Source organism: Chiloscyllium plagiosum, unplaced genomic scaffold, assembly GCF_037043375.1.
Source record: "Chiloscyllium plagiosum isolate Xiang-an unplaced genomic scaffold, Cpla_swu_hap1 HiC_scaffold_8, whole genome shotgun sequence".
Classification (NCBI taxonomy): domain Eukaryota; kingdom Metazoa; phylum Chordata; class Chondrichthyes; order Orectolobiformes; family Hemiscylliidae; genus Chiloscyllium; species Chiloscyllium plagiosum.
The window spans coordinates 46,352,444-46,378,502 of record NW_028270146.1 but is presented as its reverse complement, the minus strand read 5'-3'; the positions used below and the strand labels follow the sequence as shown (position 1 = coordinate 46,378,502).

At 40.3% G+C, this 26,059-nt stretch overlaps 1 protein-coding gene across 10 annotated transcripts in view; it reads left to right on the top strand.

Annotated features, from left to right (window-relative positions):
* Positions 1-26,059, top strand: part of LOC122553527 (echinoderm microtubule-associated protein-like 1) — a 291,564-nt gene that overhangs the window by 225,013 nt on the left and 40,492 nt on the right. For 7 of the 10 annotated variants that reach the window (XM_043697435.2, XM_043697438.2, XM_087989779.1 and 4 more), the window contains 8 exons: positions 2,116-2,142; positions 4,195-4,324; positions 20,791-20,940; positions 21,356-21,425; positions 21,685-21,795; positions 21,892-21,987; positions 23,022-23,156; positions 24,319-24,418. In XM_043697435.2, coding sequence (XP_043553370.1) covers positions 2,116-2,142; positions 4,195-4,324; positions 20,791-20,940; positions 21,356-21,425; positions 21,685-21,795; positions 21,892-21,987; positions 23,022-23,156; positions 24,319-24,418 — 819 coding nt within the window. Of the gene's footprint in view, positions 1-2,085; positions 2,143-4,194; positions 4,325-20,790; positions 20,941-21,355; positions 21,426-21,684; positions 21,796-21,891; positions 21,988-23,021; positions 23,157-24,318; positions 24,419-26,059 lie in introns of all 10 variants that reach the window. The other 3 variants (XM_043697434.2, XM_043697444.2, XM_087989781.1) reach the window with 2 other exon arrangements.

Below are 26,059 nucleotides of genomic sequence, written 5' to 3'. Positions count from 1 at the left end.
ACCTTTCATCAGGACTGAGGGGGCTAGGGGTTGGGGGGGAGTGAGGGGGTGGTTGGGGGATGTTGGGGGAAGGTAGCTGACAATGCGATAGGTAGATGAAGGTGATAGGTCGGAGAGGAGGGTGGAGCGGATAGATGGGAAAGGTGATGGACAAGACAGCGTTCCAGAGAGACCATTCCCTCTGTGACTCCCTTGTCAGATCCACATCCTCCACTAGCCCACACCCCACTCCTGGCACCTTCCCCTGTCACCGCAGGAAGTGCAAAATCTGTGCCCACACCGCTCCCCTTACCTCCGACCAAGGCCCCAAAGGATCCTTCCAAATCCGACTGAAATTTACCTGTACCTCCACCAATGTCATCTTCTGTATCCGTTACACCCGATGTGTTCTCCTCTACATCCGGAAGACAGGATGCCAACTTGCAGATGGTTTCAGAGAACATCTCTGGGATACCCGCACCAACCAACCCCACTGCCTTGTGGCTGAACACTTCAACTCCCTCTCCCACTCTGCCAAAGACATGCAGGTCCTGGGCCTCCTCCATGGCCAAACTCTAACCACATGATGCCTGGAGGAAGAATGCCTCATCTTCCACCTTGGGGCCCTGCAATCACATGGGATTAAAGTGGATTTCACCAGTTTCCTCATTTCCCGTCCCCACCCCCACATTATCCCAGTCCCTAGCCTCCAACTCAACACTGCGCTCCTGACCTGAACATTGCCTTTCCCATCTATCTGCTTCACCCTCCTCTCCAACCTATCATCTTCTCCCCACCTTCATCCACCTATTGTATTTTCAGCTACCTTCCCCCAACCCCACCCTCCCATTTATCTCTCAGCGCCCCCCCCGGCCCACAAGCCTCATTCCTGATGAAGGGTTATGCCCAAAACTTTGATCCTCCTGCTCCTCAGATGGAGAGAGAACAGGGTTTGGCAGTTTGGGTTGCTGTTTGTATTCAAATGGTTAGGGCACCTTGTTCCCTCATCGCAGATTGCTGGGTGTGTCCTAATTCAAGAGTAATTCTTGGGGTGTCAGTAGGGGACAGCACGGTGGCTCAGTGGTCAGCACTGCTGCCTTATAGCGCCAGGGATCCAGGTTCGATTCCAGCCTCAGGTGACTGTCTGTGTGGAGTTTGCACATTCTCCCCGTGTCTGCGTGGGTTTCCTCCGGGTGCTCCGGTTTCTTTCCACAATCCAAAGATGTGCTAATTACCCATAGTGTTCTGGGATGTGTAGGTTAGGTGCATTAGTCAAGCGTAACTATAGGGTAGAGGAATAGGTCTGGGTGGGTTACTCTTCAGAGAGTTGGTGTGGACTTGTTGGGCCGAAGGGCCTGTTTCTACAATGTAGGAATTCTAATTCTAAAAAAAAATTAGGAAGGAGGTATAGTGATGGATTAGGATCAGGGCTGCAAGAATCAAATACATGGGAGAATTGGAAGTGGTGTATCAGTTGGTGGGAGGGGATAAAAGAAACAAGAGAAAATAAAAAGAGAGAGTCTAATAGTTTTAGGTTCTATTGTTCCCCACAGTAAGGGGTATTCATTAGGAGTACTTGGAAAGATACTTCTATAAGATTACTGCCATCAGTCTTAGTCTAGAAGCTTTCTTGTTCTGTTTAGGGTTTATATTTGCTATATTTAAATAAATATCAATGAGTCTGAAACTTGAATAAATCTGTTCTTCTGTCATTAATATATTCTATGCTCCTAAAGGAGAGAGAGAGAGAGAGAGACTGTCCAAATGTCTGATATGAATGGGCAGCTGCTAAACAGCTGGCCCAGTCAATGTATTTATTAATGTAGAATATTTCAATAAGTCATATCTGGTGAACCTTTGGGATAACCATGTCAATATATTCTTTTAGTATTTAAGGGATTGAGAGTTTATTGCTTTGCAGCAAATTATTAATGACATTTGCATGTATAGAATTATGAAAACGTCTAAATGTGCCAAGATAAGTGAAGTACTCAAAATTCCATGTTTTATGTGAGGTTATTTAGAAGCTGTAAATGAATGTGGCTGTTCAGTCCTTAGAACAGGTGCTAGGTGAACCTGACTTTCCTCATACACATCTTTATCTAGCACTTCTGTCTCTATCTCTGTAATCACAAGGGAAGCGCCGTGTGATGCATTGCAAAGGTAGGTCTCATTTGTGCAATATTCTAGCTCTCTGAACGTACCTGTTTCCTAGCTGTCAGGTCTCATTCACATGCACACACAGCCTCTTCTGCAAGCACGCTTACATTTTCTTTGAAATGCAAAGCTTTCGTATCTGGATATCACTTTTCATGCAACCAAACTTTCCAATTGCATTAATCAGACTTTTACAGGAGCCATAATCACCCTGAACATTTTTTATTTTGTCAACTAAGGTTCAGGGGGTGAGGGAAGACTTGGGAGTGGGAGGAGTCAGTGGAATAATGAATAAATCTCCTGAAGAACTCCTAGATCCTGTGTTGTCTTTGAATTTGGCTTGTTCAGTCATGTGACTGACGTGCAGAGAGCTATGCCACATGTAATGTAGTGTTGCTTGCTTTTGAAAGGTTTGCATAATTCCACTAGTCCTTGAAAAATAATCACCTTTCAGGCTGTACTGTCAGTTTGTAAGATGTGCATGAGAGTTTGTCAAAATGTACTAATGTTTAAAAATAAATTCTAGCAGCTGATCCAAATTTAGTACAAAAGACATAACTCCCAGTCAGGAGTAACCTTGTCAAAAATCTCATGCATGCTAGTAGACAAAACCCAAAACTAAACATAGTCATTCTCTTAGTAGCAAATCCTATTTATTGAGTAACATACAAGCTTAGCTTGGGTGACCATTGATTTTGTGGTGTCTAATTTAAAGCTTCTTGTGTTAGCAGTGGACATAATGCTGAGTTTGGATGATAGGGGAAATGTGATCATGATTGAAGGTAAAGAAAATAAAAATTGGGAGGAATGTAAAATGGAATGCTGACTCATTATCTTCCATTTCCCACTATTGCACAGACCTAGCACTTTGGCTGTCTGTTCAGTATTCTTATCTTCACAGCACAGTATCATTCAATTTTCTCAAATGTGAAAAGGATAATTTTTGGGCGTGTTCTTTGCAGTTTTGTGACAATGACAATTTTAATTTAAAGTGAAATGCTACCGAGATAAGAAAACTGGAATAAGTTACGAATGCTTACATTGTTTAAAAAGAGACAGATAATTGAGGTGTATGCTTGTGTATCTTTATCCTTTAGTTTGTAGTAATGGTGTTTCTGTAACTGAGAGATTGTAAAACAACATGTTGCAATAACGAAAACTTTTCTTCATTAACACAATTAGATATTAAATATGGTGTCCATTAGATGTTATGATCACCTGGTAATGATTTTATTACTTCTATCCTCCTATCTATATACGTACACGACAATTCCATGTAGTTTTGGTACAGATAATGCTGATTCAGTCTACAAAGCTGACTGATTCTCCTGACAGCAGTGCTGAACAAGCTAGTTTGCTATCGAACCAAGAACCACCTCTTCAAGAATCTGGACCAACCTCCACTAAAACTGTTGGGATGCTTGGAACTCACAAGTTACCTTCTCTGACCCTACCACTTCCTAAAAGCCCAAGTCAGATTCTCATCAGCCCTACTGCCATGTCAAGGTCTCCAAGTTTGATTAGCCCACTTAAACCCCCAAGCCAGTACTTCCAGATCTATTTTTAACTCCTTAACTTCTACAATTAAGTATTTGATGGGCTGTAAGGAATTAAACCTGTTTTGCTTTATTTTCTTCTCTGTGTGTCTGCCCTGCACATTTCTATGTCAGGTTTTGCTCATGTCATGCTTTCTTTCTTCTGCACACTGTGTTTTCTGCACTAAATTCTTTGTTTTGGCATGTATAATATTGATTCAATAGCATGTGCCACCGATTCTATTTTGAATTTATGGAATGTGGTCACATATTGTTGCATTTTGTATAATTTTACCTAATTATTTTTAACATTAGCAACATTCACTGCATGTAATGATATTGTATGAAATCTTTCATATAATAAAGACAATTACAATTTTAAATCAAAGACTGGTGTTGGCTGTACTTTAATTTTTTTCCTCTTTGTTCCCCTGAATGTTCCTTATCTGATATTATTTTACCTACATAACGTCTAATACAAGTGTTCAAAAAATGATCATGATATTCTCTGTCCTTTTTATAGAGGAAGGATATGTAAAAATGTTCCTGCGTGGACGTCCAATCACCATGTATATGCCCCAAGTTATTAAGGAAACCTACAGTTTGGAAGATAAAGGTGAACTTGCAGCCAAAAAGCTGAAGCTAGACTGGGTGTATCCTTCAGCTTCTAGGTGCCAGTGTTGAATTATTTAGCCTTAATTATGTACAGCTAAATAATTTTCATTTCAATAAGCTACACAAAATGGTAAAAATAGCAGATTTGGTTATGAAAATTATTTAATAAAATGATGGATGTACTAGACACTCCTGTGTGGAAATGTCCCCTGGGCTAATTCCTATTTTTACGATTTTTGATGGATATCGTTTTACATTTTTGCTTTTTAAATTCCATTCTGACCAAAATCATGTAGTAACCTGTTTGAAAAGTGAATGTCTGTTTTCATTTTGATTTTTTAAATCTCCATTGTGTAATATACATGCAGTAAAATCTTTGTTAACATTTGGAAATGTACGAATCTAAGCATTGTTTTGCGAGTTTGCGGTATTGCGTTACATCTTGCTGACTGATGAAACTTGTAGACTTATTGTTGCTTTGCAGAAATTATTTCCCCAGTTACTTATTAGATCTTGTGTTTCTTAACAACTAAGAACACAAAAGAACCATCAGCCCAATCCAACCTCCTTATAGCATCTGTAACACTTTAGCACAATTTCTGATGTATTGTAGATCTAATTGAATGCATGTTTTTCATACTTAAGAAACCGGTCCCTTATTTAAGATTAGATTAAATTCCCTACAGTGTGGAAACAGGCCTTTCGGCCCAACCAGTCCACACCAATCCTGCAAAGGATAGCCCACCCAGACCCATTTCCCTCTGAATGATGCACCTAACACTATGGGCAATTTAGCATGGCCAATCCACCTGACCTGCATATCTTTGGACTGTGGGAGGAAACCAGAGCACCCAGAGGAAACCCACGCACACACAGGGAGAATGTGCAAACTTCACACAGACAGTCACCTGAGGCTGGAATTCAACCTGGGACCCTGGTGCTGTGAGGCAGCAGTGCTAACCACTGAGCCACCCCATACTAACCTGGCAAAGGAATTTTGTGAAGTTGTTGGAGTCTGGTGGTAAATGAGTGTTTTATGAGCTCCATCCTGTCTAAAGGCACTGCCCCCTAATGTCACAGCCTCCACAATCCACAAACAGTAGCTTTAATGCTGCAATCAATTGCACCTATTCTCATTGCTTTACGTATTACCTTGTCTATAATAGTAATAGCAAACTAGGGTGCTGACATTCTTTTGCCTCATGGTAGTGATGATGGTATATTTCATACACTTAACTTTGTTAAGATGTCAAGAGATTACTTCAGACTAGAAGCTAATTTTAAAAATGCAATAATGGAGACATTTTTCAAAGATTTGAGGCAAAAGTCAAGAAGACATTGGGTAAATAGACAAGGTCTTTTCCTTGGGGTGGAAGAGTCCAGAACTAAAGGGCATAGGTTTAGGATGAGAGGGGAAAGATATAAAAGAGGCTTAAGGGGCAACATTTTCACGCAGAGGGTGGTACGTGTGTAGAATGGGCTGCCAGAGGAAGTGGTGGAGGCTAGTACAATTGCAACATTAAAAGGCATCTGGATGGGTATATGAACAGGAAGGGTTTGGAAGGATATGGGCCAGGTGCTGGCAGGTGGGTCGAGATTGGGTTGGAATATCTGGTTGGCATGGACGAGTTGAATTGAAGAATTTATTTCCGTGCTGTACATCTCTATGATTCTGTGACATGATGTGCCACACACAAGCAATTTAATGACGCTTCCCTGAAATATTTTGCTTGAATGCCACTCTGTTCGGTAAATACTGGGCAAATGTCAGTCATACACATTGTAACAGACATTGTAGCTCTATAATTCCATTACACCGAATTTGCAACAAACTGAAACAATATCCATTGGTGGTCTATAGTGTTATATATGGCACATTTCCTGTTTCAGCTTGTTCATATATTTGCTGGAGCACCTATAGTGGCTGTAATTAAATCAACCAGTTTGCTGATTATGAACAGAGGAAAGGAGCAGAAAGATTTGGGGGCAAATTGATCCAGGGCCCAGTGAGATATGAGAGTTGCAATATATGTACATAAGACTGATTTTTTTCTCAGAGTGGCAGCATTTGGCACTCATTCACCTTTTCTTCTTGAAGTACTGACCATGTAGGAGGTAATACTAGGATACTCAGTTCAAAACTCCAGAGAAGTAGAAATCACTAGCTCCATCATAACTTCTGTAAACATATTAAAAAAAAATTAAAGAAAGCAAAATAGCTACATTTATCCAGCCTAACCCACATAATTATGTTGTCTTGTGCACTACAATATATCCTCTCCCCACTGAATCTTTACTTTATGTAGTCTCTTGGAAGTGATTAAAAAAATTAAAACTTACACCAGTCAAAAAATAACGTTTGGAAAGTTATAAAATTAGAAATGATATAGTTGGGGCATGTATGTTAGAGCATTCTGCAGTGCTGTTCTATCCAGTAAATAGTGAATGTGTCTGTTTACATCTCAGACATCTTTATTTATTATAGAAATATGTGCCACATCGTTTGTTTGTACTCCTCTGCATCTCTTAGTTGGAGTTATTATCCCTAAGAGTAAAGGGTGGTCCTTTACATAGACAGGCTATAGATACATATAGAGAGGGGTGAATTCCAAAGGATACGTATATCATAAACCAGCAAGGTTTGGCTGATTTGGAGCCTCCCTTGTTTGCTGTTAAACACTTTCTGCATGTTAAATAACTGGAAGCCTTCTGCTCATGAAGGTGAGAGGGTTAAAAAAAAAGCACTTGCAAAGTAGTATAGATGCCAATTAAGCAACTTTGAGAACCCAGCAACTTTGGGTTGTGGAGATTTACCACTGATTTTCTGTGATGCTGAAACACGAACTTCCCAGTGTCCTGCAGTATATATCTATTCCTGAATACATGTTCAGAATGCACCCTGACTATGCATTACAGAACTATCTGAAAATAGCTCAATGCCATGTAAGTTGAGGTTTGTATCCAAAGGCAGCAGTCCAGGCAGAATTGGAGCTTGTTGTATTTACACATTAACTGGCAGATGTAAATCAGTTCCTTGAGCATGCTTCACTGTCTGATAAGACCATGGCTGATCTGATTGAAGCCTTGACTCCACATTCCTGTTTACCCCGCTCTATAACCACAGCTTCTTCATTTAGATTAGATTAGATTCCCTACAGTGTGGAAACAGGTCCTTTGGCCCAACAAGTCCACAATGACCCTCCAAAGAGTAACCCACCCAGACCCATTTCCCTCTGACTAACGCACCTAACCTATGGGCAATTTAGCATGGCCTGAACATCTTGGACTGTGGGAGGAAACCAGAGCACCCGGAGGAAACCCACACAGACTCGGGGAGAATGTGCAAACTCCACACAGGCAGTCACCCGAGGCTGGAATTGAACCTGGGACCTTGGTGCTGTGAGGCAGCAGTGCTAACCACTGACCCACCGTGCAACTCAGCCTTTAAAAAAGTCCAGCCTCCATTGATCTCTGGAAAAAGAAAAAAAGTCTCCTCATTCAGTCTTAAACTATTTTCAAACATACTCCCCAAGTTGTAGTCTCTTCCATAAGGGTAACCATTCTGTCAGCATCCACCAGTCAAATTCCTTCAGCACCATGGATGTTTCAACATGATCACTTCTTGCTTTCAAGTGCCTCTGAGTGTTGACATAATCTGACCACACTTTCTCCATAAGATCACCCAAGAATCAGTCAAGTGAACCTTCTGTAAAACCCAAAACTGTACACACATCTTGATGTGTATTCTCACCAACAACTGTAGCAACATTTTCCTACTTTCATACTCAATTTTCCTTTTGATAAATGACAACTTTCCATTTATTTTTGTAATACATGCTGTATGTCCATACTAACTTAATGGATTTCATATACTAAGATGCCCAGATCTCTTTGTAACTCCTGTGTCCATTTGAATAGTGTATTGTTTTTATATTCTTCCCATCAAATTGGACAAGTTCACATTTTTCCAAATTATGCTTCATCCACCAGATTTTTGATCAGAATTTAAGGAGTCTGCAATGGGATCTAAGTTCCTCATAATCTATTCTTCCTATCTTGGTGGCATCAGCAAATTTAGCAGCCATGCATTTGGTTCATTGAGCAAATCCATTGATGTAAATTATAAATGGTCGAGGCCTCAGTACTGATCCCTGTCGAACCCCACTAGTTACAGATTCCACATCTGAAGTGCCTAATTAAGAGTCATCTAGACTCGAAACGTTAACTTGTTTTCTCTCCATGGATCTACCTGATCCACTGTGATCTCCTGCACTTTTTGTTTTCAGTTCAGATTCCAGCATCTGCAGCAATTTACTCCTGCATTTTATCTGACTTCCTGTTTCGGTTAGTTAACTAATCCTCTATTGATACTAACGTGTTATGTACTACATCCCAAGCTCTTAATTTGCATAGTCACTTTTAAAATAGTACCATATCACATGCCTTTAGAATTTCAAGTATACCACATCTACAGATTTCCCTATATCTATGTTATTTGTTACTTCCTTAAAGAATGCCAATAAGACAGTTAAACATGATTGGCCTTCCACGAAACCATGTTCCCTGATGCTGATATAATCTCACAATCAGATACAAGTTCATTAAGATGTCTAGATCAAATATTACTCACTTATTCCTGTTTATCTGACCCTGTAACAGCAGCTACTTGTATACTTGGCTAATTTACACCTTGTATATTGCAAAAGTAAACCCAGGAACTGTGAGATAGCAATACCACTGACCCTCATGATGATAATGCTTAAAGATGTAAAATGAACTCTAACAATTGTACAAGGACCTTCCAGAAAGGAGTTTGGAATGAAAAATGGAGGAAATGGTTCCCACCTCAATTTTCTGGCTAAGATAAAGAGTTCACTGAATAAAAAACAAAAGATCTGTGAATGTTGTAAATCAGAAACAAAAACAGAAATTGCTGGAAAAACTCAGCAGGTCTGGCAGCATTTGTGGAGAGAAATCTGAACTAACGTTTCAGTTGAGTGATCCTTCCTCAGAACTGATGGTAGGTAGGAAAATGTCAGTTTCTATGCAGAATATAGGATGATGGGAGGGTTAAGGAGTTACTTACTTATTTAGTTACTTAAGTACTTTCCATCATTTAATGATGAAAATCTGCAAAAATAGAAATTCAGGTCTTATTATGACACTGTTTTATGCAATTTGTATTACACCAGCTCAGTGTCTAACTGTTTAATTGTTGCACGCACTTCTCCACTAGCCTGCCATAACTATAAAGGAAATCTACAGAAAAGGTGGTACAACTGCAGGCACATTATCTCAATGATCACCTGCCAGAGTTGGATTGGTCAGTCAGGAGGAACTCCATGGAATCTCTATTTCACAATAAAATGTTTATATGAAACTTGGAAGCACCATAAACATAGAAATGTAGGGAATAGGAGCAGGACTGCCATTCAGCCCTTCATGCCAGCTCTGCCATTCAACATGATCATGACTTATCATCCAACTCAGTACCCTGTTCCTGCTTTCTCTCCATACCCTTTTGAATATTTTGGCCTTAGAAATGAATGAATTCCTTGAAAACATGGAATAATTTGGCCTCAACCATTTTCTGTGGCAGAGAATGTCACTGGTTTACCACTCTTCAGGAGAAGATATTTCTCATTGTCTCAGCCCTACCCTATTTCTTTAAATGAAGACCCTGATTCTGGACTCCTTGGTCATTGAGAACATCCTTCCTGCATTTATTCTGTCTAGACTTGTTAGAATTTTATGGGTGAGATCCCCTCTCATTCTAAACTTAAATGAAATAATCCTAATGGATCCAGTCTCCCTTCATACGTCAGTCTATCCAAACCAGGAATCAGTCTGGCAAACCTTTGTTGCACTCCTTCCATAGCCAGAACATCCATCCTCAGATAAGGAAACCAAAACTGCATTCAGTACGCTAGGTAGTGATCCCACCAAGGCCCTGTACAATTGCAGCAAGTCGTCCCTGCTCCTGTACACAAATCCTCTCACTATGAAGGTCAACATACCATTGTTCTTCTTTGCTTCCGGCTGCATCTGCAATGATAGATGTACAAAGACACCCAGGTCTTATTTCACCTCCCTCTTTTTAATCTATCGCTATTCCAAGAATAATCTGCTTTAGAGGTTTGCAAATATAGCAGATAATTTCACATTTATCCACATTATATTTCATGTGCATACATTTGCCCACTCACTCAACTTGTCCAGATCACACTGAAGCATCTCTACATCCTCCTCACAGCTCACCCTTCCACCCAACTTTGTGTCGTTTGCAAACTCAGAGATATTAGATTTAGTTCCCTCATCTAAATTATTAATATATTGTGAATACCTGAGTTTCAAGCACTGATCCCTGTGATACTGTACTAGTCACTGGCAACCACTCTGTAAAAGACCCATTTATTCCTACTGTTTGTTTCCTGTATGCCAACAAGTTCTCTATTCATGGTCAGTATACTACTCCCAATACTACACACTTTAATTTTATCTCTAATCCCTTTTGTGGGAGTTTATTGAAAGCCTTCTGAAAGTCTAAGTAAACCACACAGGCCGGGTCCTCCCTAACAACTCTATGTGGTACATCCTTGAAAGATTCCAGTAAATTTGTCAGAAATGATGTCTCTTTCGGAAATCCACACTGACTATGTCGGTTTCTGTCACTGTTTCCCAAGTGTTCGGCAATTAAATCTTTTATAATGTACACTAGCATTTTCCCCACTACCAATGTCACGTTAACAGATCTATAGTTCTCTATGTCCTCCCCTCCTTTTTTTCAATAATGGGATTACATTAGATAACCTCCATTCCAAAGGAACTATTCTAGAATCTATAGAACCTTAAAAGATGACCATCAAGGCATCCACTATTTCTAAGGGCACTTTTTGTAATATTAAGTAGCGATGTAAATTATTGGACTCTGGGAATTTATTTGGCCTTTAATCCCATTAATTTCCCTGACACCATTTCCCCATTAATATTGATTTCCTACGGTTCCTCCTTCTCACTAAACAAGCGATCTCTCAACATTTAGAGTCATAGAGACATAGAGATGTGCAGCATGGAAACAGACCCTTCGGTCCACCCGTCCATGCCGACCAGATATCCCAACCCAATCTAGTCCCACCTGCCAGCACCCGGCCATATCCCTCCAAACCCTTCCTATTCATATACCTATCCAAATGCCTCTTAAATGTTGCAATTGTACCAGCCTCCACCACATCCTCTGGCAGCTCATTCCATACACGTTCCACCCTCTACGTGAAAAAGTTGCCCCTTAGGTCTCTTTTATATCTTTCCCCTCTCACCCTAAACCTATGCCCTCTAGTTCTGCACTCCCCCACCCCAGGAAAAAGACTTTGTCTATTTATCCTATCCATGCCTCTCATAATTTTGTAAACCTCTATAAGGTCTCCCCTCAGCCTCCGATGCTCCAGGGAAAACAGCCCCAGCCTGTTCGACCTCTCCCTATAGCTCAGATCCTCCAACCCTGGCAACATCCTTGTAAATCTTTTCTGAACCCTTTCAAGTTTCACAACATCTTTCCGATAGGAAGGAGATCAGAATTGCACGCAATATTCCAACAGTGGCCTAACCAATGTCCTGTACAGCCGCAACATGACCTCCCAACTCCTGTACTCAATACTCTGACCAATAAAGGAAAGCATACCAAACGCCTTCTTCACTATCCTAGCTACCTGCGACTCCACTTTCAAGGAGCTATGAACCTGCACTCCAAGGTCTCTTTGTTCAGCAACACTCCCTAGGACCTTACCATTAAGTGTATAAGTCCTGCTAAGATTTGCTTTCCCAAAATGCTGTACCTCGCATTTATCTGGATTAAACTCCATCTGCCACTTCTCAGCACATTGGCCCATCTGGTCCAGATCCTGTTGTAATCTGAGGTAACCCTCTTCGCTGTCCACTACACCTCCAATTTTGGTGTCATCTGCAAACTTACTAACTGTACCTCTTATGCTCGCATCCAAATCATTTATGTAAATGACAAAAAGTAGAGGGCCCAGCACCGATCCTTGTGGCACTCCACTGGTCACAGGCCTCCAGTCTGAAAAACAACCCTCCACCACCACCAAATGTATCCAAATGGCTAATTCTCCCTGTATTCCATGAGACCTAACTTTGCTAATCAGTCTCCCATGGGGAACCTTGTCGAACGCCTTACTAAAGTCCATATAGATCACATCTACTGCTCTTCCCTCATCAATCTTCTTTGTTACTGCTTCAAAAAACTCAATCAAGTTTGTGAGATATGATTTCCCACGCACAAAGCCATGTTGACTATCCCGAATCAGTCCTTGCCTTTCCAAATACATGTACATCCTGTCCCTCAGGATTCCCTCCAACAACTTGCCCACCACCGAGGGCATTATTTGTGTCCTTCTTTATAAAGACCGAACCAAAATATGTATTTAATTATTCTGCCTCCATTGTAACTTGCCCAGTTTCTGATTATAAGGACCTACATTTGGCTTTGTGAATCTTTTCTCTTCACATAAGAATTGGAACTTTTACAATCTGTTTAAATGTTCCCCATGAGCTTCCTCTGTTTTCCTCCTCTTTAATCCTTTGTCCTCCGTGTACTGAAAAGAAACTGTGAAACCTCAGAAGGATACAGCTGGCAGATGAAGTGCAGTGTGGAGAAATGTAAGTGATGCATTTTGGCAGGAAGAACATGAAAGATAATATAAAATAAAATCTACAACTCTTGAAGGTGAACTGGAGCAAAGAGGCTTGCATGTATATGTGTAAAAAGCATTAAAGATGGCAGGTACGGATGAGAGTGTAGTTATTAAAGCATACAGTACCCCAGGCTTAATTGATAGGAGTATGGCATACAACAGCAAGTAGATTATGTTGAAGTTGTAAAAGACACTAATTCAGCATCAGCTGGAGTATTGAGTCTAGTTCTGTGTGTCACATTATGGGAAGGACGTGAAGGTGTTGGAGAGGGTGAAGTAAAGTCTCACAAGAATGGTTTTAAGGATGAAGAACTTTAAATGTGAAGATAGACTGGAGAAATTGAAGCCAATTTCTCTGGAGAAGAGAAAGCTAAGAGAAGATCTCATTGGAGTATTCAGAATCCTGAGGGGTCAGGATGGAATTGAAAAGGAGAAACTGTTCCCACTTGTGGAAGGGTCAAGAACAAAAGGATGCAGATTGGAAAAGAAGCAAAAGTGACATTACAGAAAACTTCACGCAGCAAGAGGTTAAGATCTGGAGTGCATTGCCTGAGAATTTGATAAAGTGAGGTTTAAATTGTGTCTTTCTAAGGGAATTAGCTGTGTTGTTTGAAAAGGAACAATGTGCAGGAATACAGGGAGAAATGTTAGAGAATGGCACTGACTGAAATGCTCATTCAGAGAGAAAGTGCAGAAACAAGCGACTAAATGGCCTCCTTCTGCACTGTAATAATTCTGTGATTGATGCTCTAGTCTTCTGCCCATTTTCCGACATGACCGTAGTTGCCAAGTAAATGTTCAATGTATGGTATTCAAAGTATCATGGTATTCAAATATCTAAGGATATAACTTAGAGAGTTAGGGCATCTCTTTTTTTAAAGGAACGTCTCCTTTTTATTCATTTATGATTTAGTGTACAACTGAAGTTCTCTAGAGGAAAGCTATTAGTCATACTTTCCTATCTTCTCATGCTGCTGTAAGACAAACCGTTCACAAGTTTCAGATGGTTCTGATATCCATTTTCCCCTACTTTAAAACTAAACATAAATTTTGATCAGAAAGAAAGAGTTTAAAGCAAGTTATTTGCATGAACACAAAAATCAAGTTGCACTATGCTGCTTCTTTTTTAACATGTTGATGCATTATGAGTGTCTTTGGTAAGGCTAGCATTTATTAACTATCCCTAATTATCCATGAACTATGAGTGACATGGTGGCTCAGTGGTTAGCACTACTACCTCACAGCATGAGGGACCTGGGTGCATTCCCACCCTCGAGTGACTGTACGTGTGAAGTTTGAATGTTCTTGTTGTGCAGGTTAAGTGAATTGACCATGCTAAATTGTGCATAGTGTCCAGGGATGTGCAGGCTGGGTGGATTAGCCATTGGAAATGCATGGTTCAGGTGGGATGCTCTTCAGAGGGTTAGTATGGACTTGATAGACCAAATGGCCTTCTTCCATACTGTAGGAATTCTCTGAATGAATCAGTTAGCTATTATAGAGGTCAGTTAAGAGTCAAGCATATGCGTACGCAAACAAGGAGGGGGAGTTTCTATCCTTTAAGCATGTTATTGAATCAGATGGGTTTTTACATCAATGATAGCTTTATTGTTACTATTAACGAGACTAGTTTTCACTTCTAGATTTTACAAATTCAAGTTAAATTCCACCAGTTGTTATGGTGGGATTTGAACCAGTATCACCACAACATTAGCCTGGATCTGGTGAATTGCTCATCCAGTGATATTACCACTACACCACCAACTTGTTGTTAGCCTGAAAGAACCAATTGTTTTCTCTTAGGCTAAAGTGCATTAAACGAGGTACATGAATTTTTAGATAAAAGTACAGAAATAGCTCCCAGACATCCAAAACAAAACCAGGAAATGCTAGAAAAACTCAATAATTCAGGCAGAATCTGTGAAATTACAAACAGAGTGTCATTTCTCAGATTAATGACATTTCATTAGAATGCTTTTATAGAATTTTTTTTTTAATTTCTCCCTGTATTGTTGAGATTATTAGCAAGGTTATGTGCCCTTTCCGAGTGGTCTTCAGTTAGAGTAATAGAAAAAAAAATCTGGAATTCCACTGAGCTATATACAGCAAATCCCTGCATTATTTAGAGGAATATACAGAAAAAAAGAATTTATCTGATTCTTTGCCTTTGTTTTCCCCTCATAAATGTTTTTAAAGAGCCCGGTGTACGGATTATAACAAGGTCAGCCAAGTGGACCTCCTCAAATATGAGTTCCCTGATTGGGGCTGTTAACCTGGTCCAATCAGGGAGCCCTGGCTGACGTATAAGGACAGGAGTGTCAGGGGTTCAGCTCACTCTGAGAGATGGCTCTGAGGAAACTGGATCAGTGTCAGGAACTCTCCACATGTAAATAAAGGGTGACATAGTGTCAGGATACCGACCTTTGTGGGGTTATTGTAGTGGCAATGAGAGAAAAGCATGCTCCTGACGAAATCCACTCGCAAGAGTTAAGTTTGACTTAGGGTAAGCATTTCTGGCATCGTGCCATCATTTGGGAAGTTTGACTTGTTCGATCCTGCTGTTGGAGATTGGGTCCAGTAAGTGCAAGGAATGCATTACTTTTTCTAAATAAATAACCAGAGCAGATGAAAAGTAATGAGTAATTCTGCCAGCTCATGGATCTGCAGCCTTTTCAGATATTAGGAGCCTAACTTTCCCTGAGGCACCAAAGACAAAAATGTTTCAAGAGTACTCAAGGGTGACCTGGTGGCGCAGTGGTTAGCACTGCTACCTCACAGTACCAGGGACCTGGGTTTGATTCCAGCCCCAGGCAACTGTCTGTGTGGAGTTTGCACATTCTCCCTGTATATGTATGGGTTTCTTTTTGGTGCTCCTGTTTCCTCCCACAATCCAAAGATGTGCAAGTTAGGTGAACTGGCCATGCTAAATTGCCCAGGGATGTGTAGGTTAGGGGTAAATGTAGGGTGGGTTTCTCTTTGGAGGGCCAGTGTGGACTTGTTGGGCTGGATGGCCTGTTTCCTCACTGTGGGGTTTCTATGATAATAAGGTTACAGATTTAGTTAAGGAATATTATGACCCCAAGTCTCTTCTAGTTCTGAGACACTATTGGTTTTACTCAGCAATTTGAGAACCTAGAGAATCCATTTCAGGACTTTTGACAAGGTTAAGATGATTAGCAGAGGCATGTGATTTTGGTTTAACCTGAAGTGAGATACTGAGAGACCATTTGGTATGTGGGATTAACGATGTAACTATGCAAAATCCCCCACTAGCTGAAGCCCAACTGGACTTCAAACAGGTACTGGCTTTGTCATTGGAAAATGCAGCTAGTGGAGCATATGAGTTGCAGATATTCTGATGGAAGTGAACACCCTCACTAGTCTGACTGAGCTTGGAGAACACCATTTGAGTGAAGGCAATTGCATAGCCTCACTCAGGACATATCCTGAACAGACGGATTCTAGGTCAACCCACAGCAAAACCCCAAAACAAAGCCAATCCTCAGCCAAGTGGTTAACATTTTCCTCAGGATTGGGCTGGCAGGCCATAGTAGTTGCTGCCATATGCGGAGTTGAGATAGCGAAAAACTCCCACTATACCTAAATGGTGTAAGAGAACTCATTGGCTGGTTTCCAGGAGAGAGTACACTTTGGAAAGTCCACCTAAGTACAATTATTTTGAACAATTAAATTGGTTAGCTACATGCAAATCAGAACCAAACAAAATAAACATCTGATTAAATGGTCAACAGGTTCCAAAGGAGATTGATATCGGTGTGGCCGTTTTGGTGATCGCAGAACCAGTCTTTTAACAAAATTCAGTGATAGTGATCACAACTCCATGACTTTTAGTATACTCATGGAAAGGATAGATGCAGATGGTATGGGAAAGTATTTAATTGGGGGAACGGGCTTAAGGCTGAGGAGGCAAGTATCAGACAGGGCTTTAGAGGGTTACAAGGTAGCCAGGAAGGAACTGAGGAATAGACTTAAGACAGCAAGAAGGGGCATGGAAAAGCTTTAGTGGTAGGATTAAGGAAAACGCTAAGGCATTCTACGCTTATGTGCGGAACAAGAGGATGGCCAGAGGGAGGATCAGTCATTTTCCCAGGGTGGAAATGTCTAACATGAGAGGCCATAATTTTAAGTTGATTGAGGAAGGTTTAGGGGAGATGTCAGAGGTAGATTCTTTACTCAGAGAGTGGTGGGTGTGTGGAATTCACTGCCAGCAGTGATAGTAGTGTCAGATACATTAGGGACATTTAAGTGACTCTTGGACATGCACATGGATGTTAGTACTATGATGGGTATGTAGGTTAGTCTGATCTTAGACTCGGATAAAAGGCTAGCACAACTTCAAGGGCCAAAGGACCTCTACTGTGCTGTACTGTTTTATGTTCTATGACTCCAACCCTCAGGTTTGTGCAAAACCTCAGCTAGACTGAGTACCTGTACAAGGGAACCTTTACAGATAAAGGAAACAACTTCAGTTCTGGTCTCTTCTGAGAAGCAGCTGGTTCAGTTACCACTGATTGTAGTAAAAGGCTTGGAGCCAAGCCTGATGGGGTGAAATTGGTTGTAAAAGAGTCACCTAGATTGGCTCAACAGTTTTCAGTTACAAAATGGCTGCCTGAGTGAAGTCCTAGTTACATACATGGAAATTTTTTGGGAAAGTCTAGGGACTATCAAAGGAACTAATGCCAACTTGCATGTTGATCAGGAAGCAATTCCACGAGTCTGAAAGCTCCATCCCCCTCCCACCTCCCCAAGTGCCATTTGCTGTATGGGCAAAGTCGAGGAAGAAATCGGAAGGCTGGAGAGCGAAGGAATCCTCAAACCTGTCCAGTTTGCAGAATGGGCAGCACCGGTCATACAGATTGTGAAGCCTGAACAGTCGGTTTGCCATTGTGTGGATTTTAAACAAACAGTAAACTGCTTTTCGCAGCTGGATAAATACCCAATCCCTCACAGAGAGGATATCTATACAAAGCTGGCAGGGAGGCTGTCATTCACAAAGCTGGACGTGAGCCATGTATACTTGCAATTGTGGTTAGATGAGGATTTCCAGAAGTATGCTACAGTTAATATTCATAAGGGTTTGTACCAATATACCAGACTGCCATTTGGGGTATTGTCAGCCTGTGCCATTTTTCAGCATATGATAGACAAAATTTTACAAGGTCTATCCCAGGTCGCCATTTACCTGAATGATGTTCTAATAATAAGGAAGAGCAATAAGGAGCACTTAGAGAACTTGTACATATTGCTAAATGCTTCTCCCAGACAGCTGTATGCTTCAGAAGGGAAAATGTGGGTCCCTGGCACCCCAAGTGACCTACTTGGGCTGCAGAGTCAAACAAGACTCGGTTACACTTGTTGGAAGATAAAGTGAGGGTGATCAAAGCTGACCCGGCTTCCACGTCTGTACCGGAGCTTCAGTCTTCCCTTGGGCTGGTGAATTGTTACAGAAAGCTCATGCATAACTTGGCTTCCATCCTGGCACTTCTGTATCAACTCTTAAAAAAAGGTCAGTCTTGGAAATGTTCATGTAGCCAAACCATAACTTTCGGGAAAGTGAAGAAACAGCTATCATCCTCTAATGTGTTGGCTCACTACGATCCTAAGTGAGATCTGTATTGACATGCAATGCCTCCCTGTACAGCAGGGCAATGTTAGCTCATAGGTGGCCTAATGGAGAGGAATTCCCAATAGTGAATGCGTCCAAGACTTTGCTTAATGCAGAGCGTAAAATGCCCAGATAGAGAAGGAACGTTTGGAAGTTATATGTGGAGTCAGGGAGTTCCACCAATACCTTTTTTGGATGTAAATTTGTAATAATAATGGACAACAAATCCCTGCTAACGTCTACATAAAGAGAAGACAGTGTTCCCCATTGCTTCCGCTCATTGGTGAGCTCTCATAGTGCATATACTTACAAATTGGAACAACATCTGGGAGGCCCAGCGGCAAATGCGGATGCAGTGAGCCGCCTCCTACTGGCAGTGGTACCACTATGGAAGAGTCCATAATGGTTTTAAATTCTTTGGACACACTTCCAGTCACAGCTGACAATATCAGACTGAAACATCTGATGGTGTTGGGGGAAACCAAAGGGCCATCACATCCAGAAATGAAACCGTTTTCGACCCAGAAAGACCAGATCACAGTGACCAGTGGTGGACAGCATATTATTAAGGGGAGCAAGAGTGATTGTCCTGAGCAAAGGTCACTGCTAAATAATGCTTAACTCCACCAGGGCCATCCAGGGGTTTCCAAAATGAAGGTGTCGGCAAGAGGTTATGTCTGGTGGCTAGGATTGGATTCAGACATACATGCATTGGTAGAGCAGTGCTCGGAGTGCCAAAAAAGACAAAAATTACTGCCAGCACCTCCCCCATATTCATGGGAATGGCTGGGTAAACCCCAGACCTATTCAGCTCCTTTCATGCGCTCAATGTTCTTCGTCATTGTGGTTGCCCTCTCAAAGTAGCTGGAGGTGCATAAAATTCATTCATCAATGATAGAAAAACTGCACGCATCTTTTGCAAAATACAGACTTCTGGAAGTGTTGGTCAAGATGCCGGGCCACTGTTTACCAGCAGGAAATTCAAGTATTTCCTAAAGTCGAGTAGCATTTGACATATCAGGATAACTCCATGCCATACATCACTCAATGGTCTGGCAGAAAGAGCAATCGAAACTTTGAAGGCAGGCTTAAAGAACCAGCCTACCATTTCACTAGATGCCAAACTGTCCTAGTTCCTATTTAACTACAAGACCACCCCTCATACAACTTCAGGCACAGCTTCAAGAGTTGCTAATGGGGAGAAGACTCCATACCAAGTTAAATCTGATCTTCCCTGACATGGGGAAGAGGGTAAAATGACATTAGGAATGCCAATGCCAGGCATAAGACTCCACTAAGCGAGAGACACACTTTTCTTCAGGGGATAAAGTTTGGTGTAGGAACTACTGGAATGGCCCTGCATGGGTAAGAGGCATACTCGATGAGAGGTCAGGTCCAGTGATGTATAAAGTTTGGGTACGTGTGAGGTTCCTGAACAAGTACATGGACCATCTGAAAGCTGCCGACTTGCAAACAGTGTCGGAGCAAAACACACCCAGTTCCTTGAATGCCTTCCTGACTGTTCTGGAGCCTGTGGGTTTTACCCTGTCCATCATGCCTTGAAGATACCTTGGAATCTGTGATGGAATTAATTTCTTCCGAGACCCTCCGGGCACAAGAGGTGAGCTACTGTTTGTTACATACTGCCCGTATCAGAGGCAGAGGTGGAGGAACCTGACCTGATGCTAAACCGCCCCAGGAGGAGCTACAGAAAAAAAAGAACCAGCCTATATCCTCATTCTCAGGTGTAGGGATGTAGTGATTGTAATGAGGTCAGCCTGCTGGAATTCATAGAATATGATTTTCCTGGTTGGACCATATTAACAGCTCCAATCAGAGAGTGCTGGCTGACACATTTAACAGGCGTATCAGAGGCTCTTGTTCACTCTGAGAGCTGGTACTGATGGAGCTGGACCAGTATCAAGGATTCTCCACATGTAAATAAAGGGTGACTGGGTGATGGGTTACTGATCTCTGTGGAGTTATTTCAATCAGCTTTTAGCTATTAATTGAAAAAATAATCTTGCTTTTCAAAGTTTTCATAACCAATACTTATGGCACCAACATTACGTCCTTTACTTTGATAATGAAAATGTAATGTTAAAGTTTCTCTTGCCCTTTGTGAAGCTTCACCAGTTCCTCCAGTTAATATCCTTGACCAGTCTATCAGTTATGGTTATCGAGGTCGGGATTGCCGTTGTAACCTTTATCTTCTGCCAACGGGTGAGATTGTGTATTTCATTGCTTCTGTGGTTGTACTATACAATGTAGAGGAACAACTTCAGAGACATTACACCGGCCACAATGATGATGTCAAGTGGTAAGTTTTAGAAAATATGAATGTGGAGATGCCATAGTTCCATTTACTGCTTGTTGCTGTGAACAGGAACTCCTCTTATCATTATCCTGCCAAATAATCCTGTATGTCGAATTAATCCTTCTTGGCCTGAGAGCAATTGATTATTTTTATTTGCTGTAGTGGTGGTTTGTAATATTAACAATAAGCTAGCTTGATGATGTACAAATAACTATTTGCACTGATTTACTGAATGATCTCTCACTCTATGTCAGTGTGATTGTTTAAGGTAAAAATACAAGTGCTAATGGCACTGAAAAATTACCAAGCTGTTAGCTGAGACTGATTTAATTATGGGCAGTAGCAAACCTAGTTAGGAATAATATGAGTCATGTCTTTGTCCATGCAACAGCTAACAGATGTTTTCTTCCTTTCATAGCCTTGCAGTTCACCCTGACAGGATCACCATAGCAACTGGTCAGGTAGCAGGGATAACCAAGGATGGAAATGTATGTGGTAATTTTTATTCATCTGAGTGACAGTTAATGCAAAGTGAAGTAGGACATGCAGGGACAGAATGCACCTCATTTACTTTGATTGGTGTTTCAATAATGGTCTCTGCATTGGTCTATTTGAAAGTATCACCACTTGTTTTAATGAAGCTTTAAACAGATAGCTTAAACTACAACAGTAGAATGAAGAACTCCTATGCTTGTATTGCTGTTGATACTGATGTGAAATGAACATGTCTCTACTTTATTTGCACAGCAAGCTGCCCCACATGTTCGAATCTGGGACTCTGTTAGTCTGAATACACTGCACACGATTGGAACAGGGTTCTTTGATCGGTCAGTCACCTGTATTGCCTTCTCAAAGTCAGTAAGTGTCAGGAAATATTCACTAAATAGAACTATTTCTGATAAACACTGTAGAAAATTTTGTTATGTGTATACTTTCATTCTATTTCATTTTAAGAATGGAGGCTGTACCTTGTGCGCAGTGGATGATTCTAATGACCATGTCCTTTCAGTATGGGATTGGCAGAAAGTTGAGAGACTTGGTGATATTAAGGTATTTCCTTTCTAAGTTTTTTTTATGGCTGTATTATTGCAAATATTATATTTAATTATTGCGTTTAATTAGCTGTTTGGACAGGATGATAATAATCATTATCAGTTATTTATATTGTAATCTATTCCCTCTGATTTTGTATTATTATTTCCTGGGGAGTGGAAGGGACTGTGTATGAGGGAATTTATAGGCTGCACTGGAAAACAGAGGCAACCTATAATTAAACTAGACACTGCATATCCAAAAAAATAAATAAATGCAGGAATTGTATTTTGTAATTTATCAGTATGTGCATCACATCGCTATGATTCAATAACTTGCCATTTTGTCAAGCTTCCACACAGTCCCTAAAAGTCAGGCACTTAATTAAAAAGAGATGTGAAGTAGGCAGACGTTTGCAGAATATTCCTGTTGACTTGCATTAATTTTCACATACGTTTTCTTGTAGAGCATATTGCAGTCACTTTCGGTCTTGTTCAGAAAACTCTACGAGGATATTTCACATAACTTTGGGGAATATTGAATCATTTTACACTGAAAGTATGAGTTACCTTCCCTAATCTAGAAGCTACACAATATTTTTTTAAAGCTTAGTTTCCCAGTTTCCCATCTGTACATAGATGTTATTCCTAATAATATAATTTTAAGGCTATCTTTCATTAACTGAACTGCATTGAGTTTGCTTTCAGTGACAGAATATAGTTGCAAGTTATAGATGAATTTCTATTATTGAGTTTTTCAGTTTGTAGTTGAGGGGCAGGAATGTGAAGTTTGGCCATTATTACTCTTTAGCAATTTCTTTTGGATTGGCTCAGTGGTAATAGCAACTGCTTGAGACCAGCTTATACTCTCCTAAAAATAATGATCGTATTCCACCAATTATAAAAGGAGGATCTAATAAATCAAATGTACAGAGTCAGTTGAAGTAAGTATAAATCCAGAAATAGTGCCCCTGAAGTTAACTCTGTGTTGTGTATAATTGTTGGTTGCTTAGGAACAGTATATCAACGAGTATTCACTTATATCCTTGCCAGTGTTCAAATGAGCCAGTCTTTGCAGCAGATTTCCATCCAACAGAGACCAATGTTATTGTTACCTGTGGAAAATCACACATTTACTTTTGGATGCTCGAAGGAGGATCTTTCACAAAGAAACAAGGATTGTTTGAGGTAAGTTTATATTATATAAAAATTAGAAGCATGTGAGTTTATCAATTAAATAAATGCTTAACTGATACATCACTCCAAAAATATAACTTTGTAGCACTATTCAATCAGTTGTATGATTGTAGATATTTTCTAATCAAACTGTACAGTGATGTTAATACACACATATGGAGTGGATGGGAGTTGGACGCAGGACTCCTGTCTCACAGAAAGGGATAATACCAGTGCACCGCAAGAGTCCCTTAGTTACATGATTATATACTTTCTTAGATAATGCAACTGTACTTATTAGACAAAAATGAATGACAAAACATAGATTGAATTTTAATCAGCATAATTCAACTGGAACCAAAACTAAAGGGAATGAGAATAATCCAGAAACCAGGTTACATCAATAAAAGTGAGGCCTAACACTGGAATTTGCTACTATAACCGACAGGGTATGTATGTCAGTAATCTTGAACAAGAGTGTTGAATCTTTAGGTACTTTATTTGTCTAGGCAATATGAGTACGCAGTACTGGTTTGACTAGAATCAATCAATAGTGATGAAAATCAACTATATTATACAGATTAATTAGAACTAAATGGGATTTCAATGTTACTGTTTTTGGGAGATTTGCCCATTACCTTTCAACACTGTGTTCTAATCCAAGTTTGTTTTTTAAGTGAATGAGTCATAATAGCAACACATTGTTTCCCAGGTTAAGAAATGAACTCCCGGCCATAGTCATAACTCATCTAATTCCTGACATTCAACAGAAATACTTGATAGCAACGTAGTAACAGTCAAGTTGAAGGCACTATAATAAGCTGTTTAGTGCCAATGGAGAGTGGACAAACCAGAAAACGACATTATAAAAGTAAATTGGCTTCGAAGTTTCCTTGAAATTGATTGACCATGAAATAATGTCAACCGTACCTACAAACGTCTTCAAAACAGTTCTGAGCATCAGATTTTCATTTTATATTTTCACGATTTAAAGAACATTGGGAAGGTCCTGGATTGTGTGAGTGTGTGTGTGTGTGTCTGTGTGTGAGTGTGTGTGTGTGTGTGTGTGTATTAGTAACAACAAATATTTGTTTGAAATTGCTTTAAAATATTTTATATTGTTGGAAAAAAAAGTAATTCTGGGTACTATTTAAATGTATTTGTTTCACCATAGAAACATGAGAAACCAAAGTTTGTGCTGTGTGCGACCTTTGCTGAGAATGGTGATACAATAACTGGGGATTCGAGTGGAAATATTCTAGTCTGGGGAAAAGGTGAGTTTTGAGGCGAATTTTACTTTGAGTCATATTCTAGTTCTGTTGTTCCTTTTCTTTTAAATTATGGTGAAATCTGATTTTAATTTTAGCCATTAAATGCAAAGTTGCATTAAAGAAGATATTCACGAATAAAAAGATCACCACTTAATGCATAAACAAGTCAGACGTTGGACAATGGCCTTTCTTTAACAGATGCTCCTATGATTGTATTTCATAATTTATAGCAATAATGGGGCTGAGAATAGAAATGATGAAGAAAGAATGGTAAGGCAACATGTCAGTGAAGACTATACCATTCTTTATTGTTCCATTCTTTTTAAGACTAGCCTCAGTGGATCTCTGATCTTCCCCATTTGGATGAGTTTGATTTCTGTGAAAGAGAAAAATGTAACAAAGGTCTTAATTGTTAAACTACACCCAAAACATATTTTGAATTAAATACAAATTTTTTGCTTGCCTCAAAGCTGGTGAGTTCTTTTAAAGTTCATCTGCTATGACACATTTCGATAGAAGGTAGGATTTGAATCCAGGTCCTCTGGCCTAAAGATAGATATACAACCACTGCACCCTTTTTTAAGTAAGCAAACATACACAGTACAACCTCGATTGTCCGAACATCAATTATCCAAATTTCGGATTATCCAAACAAGATCGCAAGGTATCGCAAAAATGGCATTAGGCGACCCAGCATTCAGTTATCACTTAAATGGCATTATGATGTGCATTGTTCGATAACCGGCACCCAAATTACTGCTTGTTTGTAATAGATTAATTATCAGTTTAAATGCATTATGGCATGTATTGCTGGATAACTGAAGCATGTTTGGATAACTGATACTCATAAATTACCATTGTTTATGATCAGATCAGTTACCCAAATGATTAGTTATCCAAACAAAATATACCCTGCCCGTCTCACTCAGATAATTGAGGTTGTATTGTTCAGAGAAGTTATTACGCTCCTTTGAAGCAGGTTGGATTTGAACCTTAGCCTCCTGGCTCAGAGGTAGAGACATTACCACTAAGCCACAAGATCCTATTTTGACGCTGGCAAATACGTATGCTGAGCTTTGCAGATATTTTCTAATCAAACTGTACAAAGATGTAACAACATATCTCTGCAGCAGGTAGGACTTGAACCTAGGTCAACTGGCTCAGAGGTAAGGACAGTACCACTGCACCACAACAGCCCCTAAGCTATGCCGACCCAAAAGTCCATAACTTATGGTGTATGCTGAATTAACCGATTGGGATATTACAAGTAGTCCCATTACCACTGGCTAGGAAAGGATCATTTGCTACCCAAACCAGTATTTAGATTCTTAAATGAGTTGACACTGAGTGAGGGCAGGATCAAAGCCTTTTGTGAAATCTGCTGCTTGACTGGTCATCTCAGTCACCTAGGGTTGTATGTCTGATGCGCCTACAGAAATGTCCAAAGAATCCTTATAGTGCAAATAAAGGCCATTCAGCCCATCAAGTCTGCGCTAACCCTCGAGAGAGCATCCCACCCCACCCTATCCCCGTACCCACGGTTACCATGGCTAACCCACCTCGCCTGCACAACACTGAACACTATGGATAATTTGGCATGGCCAGTCCACCTAACCAGCACACCTCCGGATTTTGTGAAGATAT